This window comes from Aulonocara sp. 'chitande type north' Nkhata Bay, linkage group LG6 (assembly GCF_057382095.1).
Source record: "Aulonocara sp. 'chitande type north' Nkhata Bay isolate Kocher_YH1m ecotype deep benthic linkage group LG6, A_spYH_male_GT1.1, whole genome shotgun sequence".
NCBI classification, from domain to species: Eukaryota; Metazoa; Chordata; class Actinopteri; order Cichliformes; family Cichlidae; genus Aulonocara; species Aulonocara sp. 'chitande type north' Nkhata Bay.
The window spans coordinates 35,223,417-35,243,164 of NC_141349.1; the positions used below are offsets into that span (position 1 = coordinate 35,223,417).

General features: G+C 41.9%; 1 protein-coding gene across 1 annotated transcript; it reads right to left on the reverse strand.

Moving 5' to 3' along the window:
* Positions 1-8,582: 8,582 nt before the first annotated feature.
* slc26a11 (solute carrier family 26 member 11) lies at positions 8,583-19,730 on the reverse strand. The gene is made up of 15 exons (XM_086296602.1): positions 19,592-19,730; positions 18,922-19,044; positions 18,539-18,791; positions 18,203-18,395; positions 17,329-17,414; positions 15,311-15,527; positions 15,039-15,217; positions 14,824-14,896; positions 14,132-14,243; positions 13,997-14,052; positions 13,491-13,631; positions 13,034-13,161; positions 11,974-12,073; positions 11,766-11,899; positions 8,583-11,666 (listed from the first exon to the last, which is right to left on the reverse strand). Exons 3-15 carry the CDS (start codon positions 18,740-18,742, stop codon positions 11,559-11,561), a joined length of 1,731 nt encoding a protein of 576 aa, XP_086152728.1. The 5' UTR covers positions 18,743-18,791; positions 18,922-19,044; positions 19,592-19,730; the 3' UTR covers positions 8,583-11,558.
* Between the last annotated feature and the right edge of the window lie 18 nt (positions 19,731-19,748).

Consider the following 19,748-nt stretch of genomic DNA (forward strand, 5'->3'; position numbering starts at 1 on the left):
AATGGGAGATGCCCCCAAGGGTGGTGGAGAATGACCGAGCTAAGATCCTGTGGGACTTCCAGATACAGACGGACAAAATGGTGGTGGCTAACCAACCGGACATAGTGGTGGTAGACAAACAGAAGAAGACGGCCGTAGTGATCGATGTAGCGGTTCCGAATGACAGCAATATCAGGAAGAAGGAACACGAGAAGCTGGAGAAATACCAAGGGCTCAGAGAAGAGCTCGAGAGGATGTGGAGGGTGAAGGTAACGGTGGTCCCCGTGGTAATCGGAGCACTAGGTGCGGTGACTCCCAAGCTAGGCGAGTGGCTCCAGCAGATCCCGGGAACAACATCGGAGATCTCTGTCCAGAAGAGCGCAGTCCTGGGAACAGCTAAGATACTGCGCAGGACCCTCAAGCTCCCAGGCCTCTGGTAGAGGACCCGAGCTTGAAGGATAAACCGCCCGCAGGGGCGTGCTGGGTGTTTTATATATATATATATATATATAATGTATATATATATATATATATATGTATATATATATATAATGAATAATAGTAATGGGTTGCAGCCACAGCTGCCCTGGGGCAGACTGACAGAAGCGAGGCTGCCATATCGCACCATCGGCCCCTCTGGCCAACACCAGTAGGCAGTAGGTGAAATGTCTTGCCCAAGGACGCAACAACCAGGACAGAGAGCCCGGGGATTGAACCGGCGACCTTCCAGTTACAGATACGCTTCCCAACCCCCTGAGCCAAAAAATTCCCCACTCGCCCCTGCGGGCGGTCAATCCTTCAAGCTCGGGTCCTCTACCAGAGGCCTGGGAGCTTGAGGGTCCTGCGCAGTATCTTTGCTGTTCCTAGGACTGCGCTCTTCTGGACAGAGATCTCCGATGTTGTTCCCGGGATCTGCTGGAGCCACTCGCCTAGTTTGGGAGTCACTGCACCTAGTGCTCCGATTACCACGGGGACCACCGTTACCTTCACCCTCCACATCCTCTCGAGCTCTTCTCTGAGCCCTTGGTATTTCTCCAGCTTCTCGTGTTCCTTCTTCCTGATGTTGCTGTCATTCGGAACTGCTACATCGATCACTACGGCCGTCTTCTTCTGGTTGTCTACCACCACTGTGTCCGGTTGGTTAGCCGCCACCATTTTGTCCGTCTGTATCTGGAAGTCCCACAGGATCTTAGCTCGGTCATTCTCCATCACCCTTGGGGGCATCTACCATTTTGACCTTGGGACTTCCAGGTTATACTCGGCACAGATACTATGCCGGCCACTTGGTTATGGCGTTCCATGTATGCCTTACCTGCTAGCATCTTGCACCCTACTGTCATGTGCTGGATTGTCTCTGGGGCATCTTTACACAGCCTGCACCTGGGGTCTTGCCTGGTGTGATAGACCCCAGCCTCAATGGATCTTGTGCTTAGTGCTTGTTCCTGTGCTGCCATGATTAGTGCTTCCGTGCTGTCTTTCAGTCCAGCTTTGTCCAGCCACTGGTAGGATTTCTGGATATCAGCCACCCCCTCTATCTGTCGGTGGTACATACCGTGCAGGGGCCTGTCCTTCCATGATGGTTCCTCGCCTTCCTCCACTTTCTTGGGTTTCTGCTGCCTGAGGTATTCACTGAGCACGCTGTCAGTTGGGGCCATCTTTGTGATGTATTCGTGGATGTTCCTTGTCTCATCCTGGACTGTGGTGCTAACACTCACCAGTCTCCGGCCTCCTTCCTTCCGCTTAGCGTACAGCCTCAGGGTGCTGGACTTGGGGTGAAACCCTCCATGCATGGTAAGGAGCTTTCTTGTCTTGATGTCAGTGGCTTCTATCTCCTCCTTTGGCCAGCCTATTACCCAGCAGGGTACCTGATCACGGGCAGGGCGTAGGTGTTGATAGCCCGGATCTTGTTCTTACCGTTCAGCTGACTCCTCAGGACTCGCCTGACCCTCTGCAGGTACTTGGTGGTTGCAGCTTTCCTAGCGGCCTCTTCATGGTTCCCATTTGCCTGCGGGATCCCCAGGTACTTGTAACTGTCCTCTAGGTCTGCAATGTTGCCTTCTGGTAGTTTGATCCCCTCTGTTCTGACTACCTTTCCTCTCTTTGTTATCATCCGACTACACTTCTCCAGCCCGAACGACATTCCGATGTCATTTTTGTATATCCTGGTGGTGTGGATCAGTGAATTGATGTCTCGTTCACTCTTGGCATACAGCTTGATGTCATCCATGTACAGGAGGTGGCTGACAACTGCTCCATTCCGTAGTCGGTATCCGTAGCCAATCTTGTCAATTATCTCACTATGCAGAACAGCAGTGGGGACAGAGCATCTCCTTGGTAGATCCTGCACTTGATGGTGACTTGTGCTATGGGCTTGAGGTTGGCCTCCAGTGTTGTCTGCCACATCCCCATTGAGTTCCTGATGAAGGCTCTCAGGGTCCTGTTGATCTTATATAGTTCTAGGCATTCCAGGATCCAGGTGTGGGGCATTGAGTCATAGGCCTTCTTGTAATCAATCCAGGCAGTGCACAGGTTGGTCAGTCTGGTCCTGCAGTCTCGGCTGACTGCTTGGTCTGCCAGTAGCTGGTGTTTTGCGCCTCTGGTATCCTTTCTATGCCCCGCTCATGTATTGACCCATGTGCCTGTTCATCTTAGCCGCTATGATGCCTGACAGGAGCTTCCACGTGGTGCTGAGGCAGGTTATTGGTCGGTAGTTGGAGGGGACCGGTCCCTTCTGGGGGTCCTTGAGGATCAGGACTGACTTCGGTTAGCCATTCCGGGTGTCTCTCGTCAACTAGCAGCTGGTTCATTTGTGCTGCCAGGCGCTCGTGGAGTGCAGTCAGCTTCTTCAGCCAGTAGGCGTGAACCATGTCGGGCCCTGGTGCTGTCCAACTCTTCATATTGGAGACCCTTTCTTGGATATCTGCCACTGTGATGGTTACTGGACCCTGTTCAGGGAGGTTGCTATGGTCTGCCCTCAGATCCACTAGCCACTGAGCATTGCCGTTATGGGTTGCGTCCTTCTCCCATATGCTCTTCCAGTATTGTTCCGTCTCCAGCCTTGGTGGTGCTGTTCTCATATTGTTCCCCTGCCAGTGAGAGTACACCTTGGCTGGTTCCGTGGAGAACGGCTGGCCAAGGCTGTGAGTCGTTGCTTGGCAGTTTCCAAGGCCTCAGGTATGGACAGCTTCCTGTACTTCTTAGGCACCTTCCTCATCGCGCCTTTCTGCAACTCCGATAGTTGGCTAACCTCCCTCCGTGCTACCTTGGTCTTAGCCTCTAGCCTCCTTCTCCATGGAGGGTACTGCCCCTTGTGGCTGTTCAACTTGTAGCCAAGCATCTCACTGATCACTGCTGCCGTATTGTAGATCAGCTTGTTAGTGTCGGTAATCGTGGCTGTAGGTATCATCCGTAGTGCTGCATTAACATCATCTAGCAGACCTTCTGAGGATCGTTCTCCTATCGCACTTGGGGCTTGGTACCCAATCTCGGGTGGGGGTGATGATATCTCCCCCCTGACCTGGCGTCCTGGCTCCCCCTTGCCATAGCATTTATGTTGTACCTCGTCAATCTCTAGCTGTGAGAGCAGTCCCTTCTTCCAAATGTTGGAACACTGAGCTACTAGTTGTTTCGCCGTCATTGTGGATGTTGGGTATCGAAGAATCCATAGGTCCCTCATCCTATTCATGTAGCCCCTTCCGCCAGGGTTACTTGCGTAGTAGCATTCCAACAACGCCCTGTTTTCGTCTCTTGCCCACCGATGCCTTCTTGTTCCAGTAGCCCACTTCTCGTCAGGGTGCCCTGTTCCTCAACACCTGATGCGGACCTTGTTGATCCGGGCGATGTCCGAGCTGGCATGCCTTCATATTTATCTGTCTCGCTCATGTCTACGGTAGGCTTGCTTAGCAAAAGGGGTCTAGCCTTGTGTGTATATATATATGTATATATATATATATATATATATACACACACATATATGTAGATATATGATGAACTCCTTGAATTAAAGCTAAAAGTCTGCGCTTCAATCACATCTTTGTGTTTATCATTAAAATCATCTCTACAGATGCGAAAATACCACAAAAAAAAGGTGCCATTTTCAAAAAGCAGATAGACCACACTGTATATCACATTTGTTCTTTTGTGTGTTGCTCTCTATATTTATCCGACTGGCTTTAAAAAATTGGTTTCAATAAATCAAATTGTCTTCTTTGAAAACAGGAGTGGCTCACTTTAACCTCTATTTGACTGATCGTTCTCATTTTCTAGTTCAATTTATTTTACTTTTATTATGCTGGCATGTCACTTCTTATCATTACTTAGTGGAATAAACACCATTACACAATATTTATTCAGAGAATTCCTTGTTCCCCTTTTTGATTAATGATTGACTTCTTCTTTGTTCAATTACAAGAAAAGTTTGATAGTAATATTTTTACAGCACTTTGTGACTGTAAGTACCAAAGAGCACCAACGATGTTCCAAATAGAAACTAAACTTTCAGCCCTTCAGGAAGGAACGTTATTAAGAAAGCACATATTTGTGTTCCTCTCAGGATGTATTTAACATTGACTGTGGAGACCAAAGCAAAACATAAAGCACTATACATCACAAAGCATAGATGTGAGAGTAACACTGCAATAATCATCTTGAGCTTTATCATTAATAGATTCCTTTTACATGACTTGTTTTACTGTAACATTTTATTTAATAACTGAACCTGTTTAAGCTAAAAGGTCAGGCCATATACATTTTCTTCTTTAATTTTCTCTTTCACACCATGTGCCTGTAACACACCACTCCAGTCTTTCTTTTTAAAACTGCAAAACTGGCACAAATGTTGACACTGATTATTTCAGTAATATATTCAGTGACAATCTGTTTTTAATGCCAGTCCAGCCAGTCTTTCAGAGTTACTAAAACACAGATAATCAGCTATTCTTAATTTTTATGCAGGTCTTGACAGGTTTGACATAAGAGGTCTTTAAGAGCACAGAAACTTAATGTCTTGGAGACATGGGACTTTCTCGTTTCTCTGTTTAGTGCCTCTTCTCATCCTGCAGATCAGTCTCATTAAGTCACGTTAGAGGATGTCTTAAATTCTAAAATACATATGCCTCCTTTGCAGAAATGTTTTTACCTCTGATGCATGAAGTTGGTTTTCCATGCTGCTGAAATATACATATAAAAAAATCACCTAATGTGGACTCTACATGCTTGTATCACCTCCGATATCATTAGATAGAGTAGCAGTTGGCTGGCAATATCAAGCAATATCAGTGTTGCCATACGAAATTTCTTTAAAATTCATAGAATGAGCCTCTTACACTAAGGCAACTGGGATCGGTTCTGTTCTCATTCTGCGTTCTCTTGTGTCTGGTTTCCTGTGTTAGTATCTCTCTTTGAAGTCAGTCTTGTCTCCGTGTTAATTTGTCTGTTCCCTAGTCATGTCTCTGTGTAGCCTATCATGCCTGGGAAGTTCTGTCCCTCGCACTCCCACCTTGTTCTGTGTAATTCTAATTTTGTCTCTGTCTTGTTTATTCACCTGTTCTGCAGTCGGGTCGTGTTTCCCTCACTCCCTCTGTTCCCTGTGTTTAGTCAGTCTGTGTCTCAGTGTTTGTTTCGCTTCATGTTTTACTTTAATAGTCACTTGTGTTGTGTGCAGAGATGGGCAGTAATGCGGTAGCTTTACTGTAATCTAATTACTTTTTTCAAGTAATGAATAATGTAAGGGATTATTATTGCAAAAAAGTAATTAGACTGGTGTTACTTTCCTGTAAGTATGCTGCGTTACCTCGTTACTAAACCGTCGTGATTTTGTTTGTGAGAGTGTCTCATGACAATGACGTAAGCGTGTGCGTCGTCCATGGCAGCAACAGATGTGTGTAGATCAACAATGGATAATATGGATTGCAGCAGAGAGTACGACCATGCAGCGTTTAAACCGTGGAAATACTTACATTACTTTAAGTTTAATTCTGTAAAAAGTGACAAAAACATTAGAGTCTGCTGTACTCTGCTTGGGAAGAAAACGTCTTTCTACAGTGAAAAATTAAACTTCAAATCTGAGCAAGAACCTAGCAAGCCACCATGGGAATGTGAAGTTCACAGAGAAACCCCCGTATCCCCACTGACAAATGTAGAATTGGGCTGAAAGGTCTATTGCATTATTAAGTACTCGGGTTTATCATGTTTTTGAATTACTTTTGGAAAATAAGCAATCAGTAAAGTAACTGGATTACTTTTTTGGAGAAGTAATCAGTCATTAGTAACTAGTTACTTGACCAACACTGGTTGTGTGCAGCATGTTCTGTTTTGTTTCCCTGTCTCATTAGTTAGATAACGTCCTGAGAGAGACAATCACATCTGCAAACTTGATTATATTTCTGCCCTGGTAGAGGCTCTGACATTTATTTGTATAATAACAAATAAAAGTGGTAAAAGGACACAACTTTGAGAGGATCTGATGGAAGATAAAAGCACATCTGATAAGATATTGTTGACTCTCACTTTCTGAGGTCTATCAGTTTAAAAGTCAGTAAGCCAAGAAATCAAGCCAGAATTAAGATTAAGTGTACTGGTGAGATGTCTTGCTAAAATATGGGGCTGAATACAATTAAAAGCAGATGAAAAATGTGCAAAAAGCACAACGTCCACAGGTGGAAACACAGCTGACACTAATCTGACTGACAAGACAGGGGAAGCAAAACTGAACATAATGCACATTAAACAGAAGACTATCAAAGTAAAACAGGAAGTACAAACACTGGCAGACTAAGAAAATCGTAAACACAAAAACTGGGTTGAGAAGTATTTGATACATGAAGCTAAAATTTCACAGCTCTCATTGTTTATGTTTAAACTTTTGCATAAAAAAAGATGAAAATATTCTAAAAATGTGCTAATTTGAAATAGGTTGTCCGTATACTCTTTTGAAACTTTTGATTCACACCCACATCAAGTTTCAAGATTCTTTGTCTTTGTTGTCCAACAACAGAAAATTTGTTTTGCCAGAATTCAAATTTTAGTGCAGAGTTGACCTTTGTAGCCTAAAGTGTGGGCAACATCCGGCCAGTTGGTTCTCTGTGATCTGACAGGCTGGTACGAATCACAACTGTCATCCTTGTTGTGGGGCCACAGAAAAAGTGAGCTGCTTTTGATCTTCATCATTAATAGATCTATCTTTACATGATTTTTGTTGACTGCTCTGGTCACTGAAGCAAAATAGGTGTCATAATAAAAATATTTTTTTCCAGTGTTTCAGCATTGTGGTTTTAAAATACATTTGACTTTTGCAAGAACAGCTATATCTATAGGCTCCTCTTGGTCATGTGAATCTTTTATCTGTTTATTTATTCATTTCTATTTGTATTATTTCAGTTATTACATTATATGTGGTATAGTTAAAAAAAAACATACAAACAAACACAATAATTAGAAAATACACAGATGCATAAATTAACAATTCTTTTATAGAGTGAGAGAAAGAGAATTAGTGTGAGAATGTTTGTGTCTTTGTCACCAATGTACTTGAGAATGAAGGTGGGAAGCTGCAGCAAGACCAGGGAGACCAAAGGATGAGAGTCCCAGAGGACCAGAGGTAAGGAGCAGTCGAGCCTGCTAGAGGCCGGCTACCCTGGTACGAATTGAGAATAGGGTCCATGAACTATTAAGACAGCCCAGAATTCTGAATTTTGGCATGTATGACTCATCTTTTTCCAGAAAGGTTCATAAGATAAGATTATCATTTGTGTTGTTGGAGTGTTAACCTTCCGAATGTAGGTTAACATTCTGAATTTCACAACTTATCTTTGCGTGTGTGTTTTTCCAGGGGTGTGGCTGGTGTTCCATTTCTCTGATAGTAATTACCTCACTTCTTTCCTATCAATAATCACCACACCTGCCCAAATAATTCCGCCAACTCAAGTTGTCACTGTTATGTCAATATCTCTGATAGAAGCTGTTTGTGACTCTGGAGGTGTGACTGACCTGAGGCACCGACCAGAAGGCAGTGGATTCTCAGTTGTGGTATCACAGACAGCGGTGGCAGACCGTGGTGTTGCAGGAAAGTAGGACCCAAATGCAGGACTGATGCAGATGAACAGTGAGTTTTATTAACAGTGAAACAACTACTATGTACATTCCCAGGCACTGTGGTCCCAGTGGTGATTCCTCCCCAGAATCCTCACACAGCACATACAGCACTTTAAAATAACATAGTTGACCAAAGTGCTTTCTAATAATAAAAAACCAGAGATAACAGTTAAAAAAATACATTAAACAGACAAAGAAATATATATAAATAAAAGAAAAGAAAAAAAATCAGTATATCTTAAATATTAAGACATGAGTAAAATAAACAATAAAATATACAATGAATAAAATTAACAAAATAAATAGATTAAGAGCGACCAGTTACTGACTACAAGCTGACTCTGTGTCATGGCTACTGGACGGACTCACGCGCAGACAGTTCTTTCTTTGAGAACAAAAGGAGATTATTTATTTACAACAGGGATCACCTCAGTGCTATATATATATATATATATATATATATATATATATATATATATATATATTTATTCCAGGGAGGGAAGGGGGGGGGGGGGGGAATCCATACAGCTCCTCCGCACACACGCACTCCTCTTCAGCCGCACTCGCTCCAAAACTCCACACACGCTGCCACACCCGGGCAGGTCCCGTGATTTGGTCCAGAAGATGGATATCTACACACAGAATTTCAACGTTAGTTCCACAGCAAAATACACACAGGGGATTCCTTTGATAATGCCGAGAGCACGAACTCAAGAGGCTCAACGTTCCAGCGGTGAGCTGCTCTGTGCCACTGCCTTAAATAGCAACTGGGGAAATCAGCCAGATCAGCAGCAGGTGGAGACAATCACACAGGTGCGTGGGCCAAGAGCGAGAGCCCGTAACGAGCTCCACCCAGGCAGAGAGGAGGAGGAGAGACAAAGAAAACAAAAACAAAAAAGAACAACAACAACAAAACGTGTAGCCAGCGTGAGCCAGCCAGAGAGACACAGGGACCGTGACACTCTGGTACTATTCCTAAAAAGCCTTGGGAAAAAAGGTGTGTTTTTAAAATGATTTGAACATTTCAAGTGTTGGGGCCAGCCTAATATGGAGGGTCAGCTTATTCCATATTTGTGGGCCACAACAGCGAACGCTCAGTCCCCCCGGTGTTTCAGTCTCGACATGAGGACAGCAAGGAGTGACTGGTCAGTTGATCTGAGAGACCTTCGTGGTATCGGTGTAGAAGGTCTGACAGATAAGAAGGAGCCAGGCCATTTAAAACTTTAAAAGCAAACAATAAGATTTTAAAATTAATTCTAAAATGGACAGGCAACCAGTGTAAAGAGCAAAGAACTGGGGTAATGTGCTCACGTTTGCGTGTCTCTGTCAGCAGGCGAGCAGCAGCGTTCTGGACCATTTGCAGGCATGTTAGTGAGGCCGGATCAATACCAACATAAAGTCCATTACAATAATCACGGCGAGTGGTCACAAATGCATGTAAAACTCTCTCCAAGTCACAAAAAGAAAAAAAGGTTTGACTTTAGAGAGCTGCCTCAGCCGAAAAAAAGCTCACCGCTGTATTTACCTGTTTATCCATTTTAAGAGCTGTGTCGATTTTTATTCCAAGGTTGGTGACAATTGGTTTGACACAGGATGTGAGAGGACCCAAGTCAGATGGTGGGACACCAGGGCCACTCGGCCCAAATATAATGACCCCAGTCTTCTTTTCATTAAAATTTTAAAAATTCAGAGCCAGCCATGCTCTGATATCCTTAAGACATTCTTAAATAGGCCTGAGGGGGTTAGGGTCATTGTGTTTCAGGGGTAGATAAATTTGACAGTCGTCTGCATAAAAATGAAATGAGACTCTATATTTTTTTTAATAATATGGCCAAGGGGAAGTAAATAAATGCTAAAAAAAAAAGAAGAAAAAAAAGAAGAAGGGGCCCGAGGATGGATCCTTGAGGTACACCACATGGGAAGGGGGCGGCGAATGAATAAAATTTCCCAAGTGAGACAAAGAAACTTCTGTCAGACAGGTATGACTTGAACCACTCCAAGGCAGTGCCTCTAATTCCGACATGATGTTCTAGGTGGGAAATTAAAATGTTGTGATCTACTGTATCAAAAGCTGCTGTGAGATCCAAAAGCACAAATAAGACAGAATTCCCAGAGTCAGCAGTTAGTAAGATATCATTAAAAACTCTCAAAGTGCAGACTCTTTGCTGTGAAGTGCTTTAAAATCTGCTTGAAATACCTCAAAAATGTTTTGACTCGTTTAAAAAACAGTCCAAACGGTGAAAAAATTACAATTACTTCTTAATTGTTGTTCTTACTACTTGAGCTATTCCTGTTAAAAGTAGTTTTAAAACCTACTGCATCATAGAGTGCACTTTTTTTTTTTACACAATGCTTGCATTTTGGTTTAGTTTTTGTCAAAGAGATAATAACACAGTGTAACATGTCATGTGTTGCTTTTTCATCTGAGGTTTTATTTAAATTATTTCAAAATCTGGTGAAGACTAGATGACTTTTTAACTTGTGTCCTGATGTGTAAAACTAGAACAGAAAGATGGCGTACTTTTTTTTTTAAACGACTGCATTCTGGGGAGAGTTATGAACAGACTATGAAAAGATGTGGCAGCAAACTGGAAGGAAAACTAGCAAAAATAAAACTAATAGAAATGGAAAAGAACCCTGAACCAGCTTTTCAGTTGCAGCACGGTTGCATGGTGATCCCAAGGATCATGCCCATGACAAGTGATGATAACTAATGATCATTAAATAGAAGAATAAATGATAAATGAAAAGAAAATTCTTCATGTACATAGAAACACAAATAACTTGTAATGATTTATTCAGGAAAAATCTTTGTATAAATGTGATGATTTGGGTTAAAAATATAATTCACTCATCTTCAACATTTTTTTAACGACTGAACTAGAGATCCTGTCCCAGCTGTCATTGGCTGGGAGGCTGTGTGCACCAGGTCTCTCGCAACACTGGAATAATTTATTTATAAAGAGAAAAGTTTTGTCTTTTTCCCACCTAGAAGCATTTCTTTGTCAACATAAAATAAGAGACTACTGCCTTACAGTACATTTTACACATATGAATAAATAAAACGATAGATGGCACTTGTGTTAGCCTGACTTTGCTCAGTTCATTAATCAGTAACTTCTTATTTTTAAGAACATATTTGGTCCCACTCTGGACTTTCAACCTTAAAACACCACACAGACATCTATTAGCAAAATTATACCACATATATCCACTATTACTTACACAGTCCAGATATTAATAGATTATATTATTTACATTTACAGACATTATATTAAACTTGTGCTCCAAAGTTGTTGTGCAGTGGACAGTGTTTGTAAACTTAACAGATTTCCTTATTTCTTCACTTGGTCAGTGGCAGTCGCTGCAAACTGCAGAGAAATTACTCGCTGGAGGTAGTTTATAGATTTTTTTGAGGTCTTAAGAGCCTTATAATTCCAGATTAGGGGCATCTCTCCTCTCCAGGCTGTAACTGGATAGTTTTTGTGTTAGTCATCAAGAAGGTTCCTTGACTCCATCTGCAGTGCCTCGTCTACGCTGTGATTGTGCCTGAAGCCCTCCAGATCAGCTGCCAGGAGAACCTTCAGAATAGAGGGCTGAAGGAGGGAGGAAGACACAGGCAGGGGAAAGCAAAAGATGATGAGTATGAACTCATTCAGTAAGGATTAAAGGTTTTTAAGGACTGAAGGGTGTACCTGCAATCCGGCAAAAATCAGATGCACTTCTCGGAGTTTGAACTGCCTCAGCAGGTCCCTGAGCTCACTGATCACTGTGTAATCGATGACGCTGACGTGAGAGCAGTCCAGCACCACAGACCGTGGTGGAGACACTGGGGAAAGACGAGCGAGTAAACAGCAGGAAACACTGAAATGTGCCCACGCAGACTATCAAGCATTTCATTACCCTGCAGAGCCCGAGTGTGTATGATGTGGCTGAGATACTCGGTAGCAGGAAAACTGAGGCCACTGCTCAACTCCATCACCAACACGCCGTGATCAGTCACCTGCAATGCAGATATGCAATATTACAGCATTAGTCTTGTTTGATACCACATATTTCAAATGTGTCCTCATCAAAGTTATGAAAAATGTTTAGTTTTAGTTTTTACTACTTTTATTTTTTGCTTATTCATTATTAAGTATTGGCAGGGCAAGATTTAAGAAGTTCATACAAAGTCTCAAAGTTCTGTTGACATTCCAGTTCCAGTTCCTCATTTTGTTTTTCTTAAGCCTCTCAGAGGTGGACTCGCTGGTGTCTTTTGTCCTGCTGCAGAACCCAAGTGCGCTTCAGCAGAGGTCATGAACAGACGGTCGGACATTCTGCATTTTGTATTTACACTTTTTCCCACCACTGTAACTGGCTCTAAAATAAACTGAAATGGTGAATACCCCACTACGAAACAACACAGTGTCTCCTGCATCTGGGTTCTAGTTTGGTCCTGATATAAGATGCAGTCTGAGAGAGTTTAGCTGCTGGAAGCTGGGCCAGTCATCACACACTGGTGTGACAGGAAGAAGCAGCAAAACATCACAATTTAACTCTATGATGACTTTTCTCTGGGTGGATAAGGATGGATCCAGCTTTGATTCACATACCTACAAAAAGCAAATGTTTAACCCAGGCAAATACTAACAAAAAAAAAATCTTAGCTTTTAAGCTTTTAAGACATTTTCACAGTCAAATCATCCTTAATCATTATCCTCTTTTGCGTCCTTCATCTCTCCCTCCCCTCTTTCTCTTTTCATGTATTTTTTTACATTTTTAGTACTTTACGGATTAGTATTTTATGACTTTTAAGACCATTTCATGACTTAATATTTGTGACCTTCTTAATTGTTTTTTTCTCCTGTTTTATGCTTGTGAACCACTTTAACCCTTTACCTGTGATATTGAGCCAAACAAACTCACTTCACATGACTAGTTTCATACACTGCTTGCACACAGATATAAAAAGATAACGCACCTCTATCTGGGGTCTGGCCATACTGTAGAGCAGCAGGGCTCCAGACACAGCTATACCTCCTACGATGCCGTACTGCACCGCCCAGAAACTCATCAGGAACGTCACAAAAAAGGGGAGAAGGTCCAGCTCTATGGGGGATAAATCATCATCATTAACGTTTAAGTGCCATCGATACTAGACGTTACACATGTTACATATTATGTTCTTGCCTAAAAATGCGGTACTGAGACGGTGACTGAGTCTGGCTCCAGACTCCAGAATTCTCCCTCCCATATAAAGTTTACAACAGTTGACAAATTGAATTCAGTTCAATCATTTTTTCCCACATCCTTTTTATATATTTTGGCTACTCTGTATAGTCGAATACAAAGAACTTTGGGTAAACTCTGTTTTAAATTTAAATATCTTACATAAATAAAAGTGACTTGACTAATTACAATAGCAAGATGAAACTCACTTCGTATCCTCCACATCTTAGCCACCACACGGTAATCCACCATGGGAGCCACCGCACAGATGATGACAGCAGCTAGAGAAGCTTTGGGGATGTAATAAAAGGCCGGCATGAGGAAGGCCAAGGAGAGCAACACTATTACACCTGCAACAATAAAGAGAAAGAAAATCATGAAACATTTAAAAACAGTATAAACAACATAAAATATGATATTTATTTGCACCAAAATAGCAAAAAAATATGTGATTGTTATTTTGGTTTTGACTTCAAGGTGCAAATTTTTTAAATAAGAAGGATGCTATGACAGACTGAAAGATAAACTTTTGAATTCTTGTACAAACATTGTTCTTGCAGTGTCTCCAACCTGCACGATAAGCCTTTTAATTTCACCAATAACGAAAAAAGAAACTAAAGAAATGTGAAGTGAGGATAATTTGCTGTATGACAACATAAATGGCCACAAGGGGGCAGAAGAGGAAAACGTAAAAGCTGAAAGTGTCACAACTTACTGGTGACAACCCCTCCAGCTGGAGTGCAAACTCCAGTCTGGGAGTTCACAGCTGTCCTGGATGTGAAAGAAAACATGTCAGTATAAACATAACTGTTATTATAACTATGAAAATAACACACACAGACACACAAACCTCCCAAAGCTGCCTGTGACAGGGTAGGCTGACACAAAGGAGCCCATGATGTTGGTCACTCCGATTGCCAGCAGCTCCTGGTTGGCATCGATCCTGTAGTCGTTCTGACTGGCTGAGGAGAAACATTAAGTTAAAATCAGCCACCAGTGTGATGAGGAAAAACATTCTTTAGCTGCCTTTATTATCTAATATCTAATCTTCTTTCTTTAGCACCTTTGTGGTTCAGCTACCCAATTTCGCTGTGCAAGAAACCGCACAATGACAATAAAAAGCTCTAAGTCTAAGTCTCTCTAATAACTATTTAATGAGTAGAAAAATGCTTTTGAAACATGTTTTGTTTTTAAAAATGTATAAAGTATTGATCTTTATTAATTTCATCTTCATGATGAAGCCTTAAATTGACAGCCAGGTTGCACTTACAAGCTAAATACATGATAAATATTAAGATTGCTATTGGAGTTTTATATGTTTACAGTGTTAGTTTAACATGTTAAATTATGGGACTGTCAGCTATTAGTTTTGGAGATACTTATTTTTATTATTATTCTGGTAAGAAATGTGAATATCTGTACCATATTTTATGTCTATCGTTTAATTCTGTCTGAAGACATCTCATTGAAAAAGTGGAAACGTCAAGGAATTACCAGCATCATTATGATTATCCTCTGAAACCAGTGACTAACATTACTTACCAAATGCTTTCGCAATAGCAATGCTCTCCAACAGGCCCATGAAGGGGATCACCGCTAGCCCTCCTCCAAAGTCCTTTAAAACACACAGAGAGGAAAACGAGACAGTCAGCAGCTCTTTCTGAGAGCAGAGGGATTCTGGAAGTGAAACTTTCAGCTCAATCATTTATCAAAAAGATCCAGTGTCTTCATCGGGTTACTGGCGGTTTCCTCCTTACTTTCACAATCTCTCCAAAGGAAACGACGGTGCCGTTAGCTGTAGTGTCAGAGGTGGGTGGAGGCCTGAATGGTGGCAGTCCGCGGGTAGTTTTTCCAGTGATCGTGAAGACATGATTACCATACACCTCCCAGGAAAATGCTATGAGGGATGCAGCGATGACCACTGCAGCGTTACGCACTGATGATATAAAGAAATACAATAAAAATGTAATGAACAGAATTTTTTTTTTGTAAAAGAGAGACACGTGTACTCAAACACAAAGGTACTCACTGGTAGCTACAGCCCACACTACTTTCCTGGCATACATGGAGCAGGTGGAGTCACTGTCAGAGGTTAGACTCGACTTCATGAACATCAACGTGACCAGCAGAGCGAGACAAATCAGACCAAGAACCACATCACCGATCCTGGCCTCGGGAATCTTGTGGAAGGTGTAGTAAACCTCCAGGAAAAACTGCTGAGGGACACCCTGGATTCCCAGAATATTCTAGAAAAAAAGGAAGAGCGGGTAAAACCACTGACATTATGAACGGAAAAAATGAGAGGGCAAGAGCAGTTCTCTCTTTGGAGTTTAAGCACTCAGAGCAATCAAAATGCATTTTTGAGTATAACCTAAACATTCGCGTGTGCGATTGTGGCTCAAGAGTTGGGAGGTCGCCTTGTAATCGGAAGGTTGCCAGTTCGAGCCCTGGCTCGGACAGTCTTGGTCGTTGTGTCTTTGGGCAAGACACTTCACCTGTTGCCTACTGGTGGCGCCAGTGTCTGGCAGCCTTGCCTCTGTCAGTGCGCCCCAGGGTGGCTGTGGCTACAATGTAACTTGCCATCACCAGTGTGTGAATGGGTGGATGACTGGATGTGTAAAGTGCTTTGGGGTCCTTAGGGACTAATAAAGCGCTATACAAATACAGGCCATTTACCATTTATTGTTAATCAGTTCACCAACAATGATGCAAATCCACCAGTAAAAGCTCAACACAGATTATAGTGCTCACCGGTCACATCTTTGACCTGTCTGCATGAGGTCAATGGGAAATTGATAGGTGTGATTTTTGTGGGAAACCACACCACAACTTTTTTCCTTTTTTTTTTTTTTTTGAAGGCAACTATTAATTTTATTGTATATTATGTATGCGTGTGCAAGCAAAGAGATTTCAACTTGCATTAATTAATAAAGAAACACTGATGCAGAATATAGAGTTTTAAGACAGACTTTTCAAATATTTATTTACTAAAGTCAGAGGTAAAGCCATGTGCTTAGTTTGTAGAGAGCAGACTGCTGTGTTTAAGTGTTTTATTAAGAGACTAAACCGCAGAGAAGTACAAGAACCTGACTGAAGCAGAGCGGGAATGTACATCAGAGCCTGTGCTGGTAAAAAAAAAAAAAAAAAAGCAATAAGGAGTTTTGTAGGCAGAAGGAGAACATGCAAACTCCACACAGAAAGGACCCAGCAGGTGGATTCAAACACACAACCTTTTAGCTTAAAGGCAACAGTACTAACCACTGGTCGACCCAATGCTCAAATCATTATTGTGGTGCTTTCTGGTGACTTTTCTATTTTCTTAGATGCCAATAAGCTAGTTTTGATCATTCTAGAGATTATTTTTTAATTCTGTGTGCTTCTCAGCGTATTTTTCAGCACTTCTTCTGTCATGATTCTGGGTCTTTTACCCAGCGTTTTGTGTTTTTTGGTCTTTTCAAGTTCTGTTTATTTTTCATTATCTTTAGTTTGCTGGTTTTGGTTTAGACTTTCACCTTTGTGTACTCCCTTAGCATTTCAGTCTTGAGCATTTAGTTCAAATTACTGTTTCCTACCTTTTCCTTCTATGCCAGTTCCCCTACGTTTAGGCTAGTTCTGTCTGCAGTTTAGTTATTGTGCCTCTCTTCCCGTTTTATTTTGCTACCATTTTGTCTCCTTTACATTGTGTTTAGTCTTACTTTCTCCCCCTGCCTCATTGTGTCGATTATTTACACCTGTGTTTATTTGCCCCAGCTGTTCCACGTTCCCCTAATCTGCCTTGGTGCAGTTATACCCCCAGTTTGGCCCTTGCTCTTTGTTGTGTCATCTGTTATGCCTTCCTGTTTTCTCCGGTCTCATTTCCATCCTGGCGTGTTTATTTATATAATATTTTCCTTTCTGCTTTGTTTTAATAAAGACTCACTTTTTATCTTTTCATTCTTTTAAAGACTTTTTTCCTACTGAGGCATACAGTTCGATGTGTTGTATATGCTGAGATAACTCTATGTATGTGTGTTAGTTTTTGCTGTGTGTGCATGTTTTCACTCTTACTTTGACTTGGCCAAATCCAATGGTTACTGCAGCAGCACATGTGAAGCCTTTTATTACAGGAAAAGAGATGAAGTCCAGAAGGAAACCTGCAGAAGAGAAGCAAAGCAGTGGATGATTTACAGAACCAAGACATTATTAAACCTTCCAGATTTCAAATATTACAGTAACTCTTTAAGGAAAAAATATAAATTCTCATTTGATAAGGAGCTTATGTTCGTAGGCTGCCCATTCATTGACATTTTACCGTAAAATGACACAAGACTAGTAAGTCATTTAAAAATAACCCGCAGCACAATTAAGTTTGGATTGGGTCCTGTCCAAGGAGAACATGAGACAAGGTTTCATGTTCTCCTTGTGCCTGTGGAGTTTGTTCCAGGTACTCTAGCTTCCTCCCACAGTCCAAAGACATGCTTGGTCGGGTGATGGCAATTCTAACCTAGATGTTAATGTGAGCATGAATGGCTATCTCTGTGTGCCATCCCTGTCCAGGGTGTATCCTGCGTCACACCATATGAAAGCAGTGAGGGGGCTCCAGCTCCCTACGACCCTGAACTAGATATGTGGCTAATAAAATGGATGACCACATGACTATTTAAGAGCCACAGATTTTATAGTAGACTGTCTACCTCTAAAATTTAAGTTCCTACATGATAGTTACTTGATTTTTGTGATGTTGTTTTTACTTTTGGACTTCACCTTAAATTTTACATACTGGAGGATGTGATAAACTACCAGTGCTCTCAGACTCACACAACAATGTGTGTTACTGTGAAAAAATATTTTGTTTTGCTGTCAGTGGTTCACAAGTTTTTCAGGAAAAGCCCAAAACTGAAATCACAAGCTTTCCACATGACCTCGGGAGCACTCATTTCACCTAATCTCAGTAACGCCATCACAGCTTGGATGAGTCCACAGAGGAGGCTGAGCAGCACGGCTCGGTGAGGCTGCCCTCCCACCACAGAGGAGCACAAGAGGGACATGATGGCCGTGGGGCCCAGGGTCACATCCTTGGAGGTTCCCAGAAAGGTGTAAATGAACCCCCCCATGAAGGCCGAGTAGAGTCCGAACTGTGGACAGAAAATAAAATAAAGTCTGAACTAATTATGCAGCTAATTATTTTTTCATCTTAAAGCTCATGTCTCAGGAAAAGAGGAAAGCCAAATTAGTTATCCAGAGGGAGGTGAACCCTAATGGAAAGCCTAAGACTCGCCTGCACAGGAAGGCCGGCCACTTCAGCATAAGCCAGCGCTTGTGGTACAGTCGTCAATCCAACAGTGAGACCAGCAAGGACGTCCATCTTTAGCCATTTCAGGTTGTACTTTGGCAGCCATGAGAGGATGGGCAACCAGGCCTTCAGGGTGCTGTAGGAACAGCAGCACCGGGCTGACTGTCTTCTCATCAGACGCCGCTGCATCACACTTAGAGGTAAAGACCGGCGGGAGAGGAATTCAGCAAAGAGACATCTGTAGCAGAAAAAAGTAAAATGAACAAAACAACAGCCACACACAAAGCATGAGTTCTCCCCTCAGCTTTAAATATCATCAGCTTTGCTGGGTGCTGCCCAAGTTTCTGTTTTTTCCTTTTATTTCCTACCTCCTGCTGAGATATGCAGCATTCAGGAAAACGCCACAAAGATGCTGCTCATGCAAGCAGCTGTCAACCTGTTTGTTTGCATTTCTTCAAGCCGAGGACTTATCTTCAGGTGCATGCTGTGATCTGCGTGCCACACAAAAAAAGAACCATTCACAAGCTCACTGTGTGTCATTTACAATTATATGGCGATCATATGACAGCTGGGTGCTTTGCATACCGGTATCTGAACAGTCAGGACTTTTTTTTTTCACGAAGTCACCTTTACCTTCAAACTATAAACTCCCTCATCAGAAAAGTCCAACAGATAGGTCCACAGTCTTACGTGAACTTGACCTCAGACTGATACTTTATCTCCCACTGTGTCTGATTATGAGTCTATGTTACCCAGACTATAACAACCTTGTAATTATCAAAAAAGAATGATAATACACTAAAAACAGTGATGTGTTTGAGTGCAAGAGAGAAGAATGCACAGAAGAGACTGAATTCGTATACTACAGAAATGAAACAAAACAGAATAAAATAGAAATTTGACAATATAATATAAAATAACTCCGCAGTGTTTAACCGAACTGAACCAAAATAGACTAAAATAGACAAGAACAGACCAAAATAAAGTAGAAAAGAGTAAATAAAATAGAATAGAGTTGAATAAAACATAAATTCTTACACAGCGTGATGCTTTCTCTTGGCTGGGCTGTGATTTTTCACGTCCTTCTCTACTGTTCCTTTTGCTAAACCCACTTCTCCAAAAACATTTCGCTGACTAGGCGCGAGATAAGTCGTTTCCTGTTTAAAAAAAATAAAATAAAATAAGTCGTTTCCTG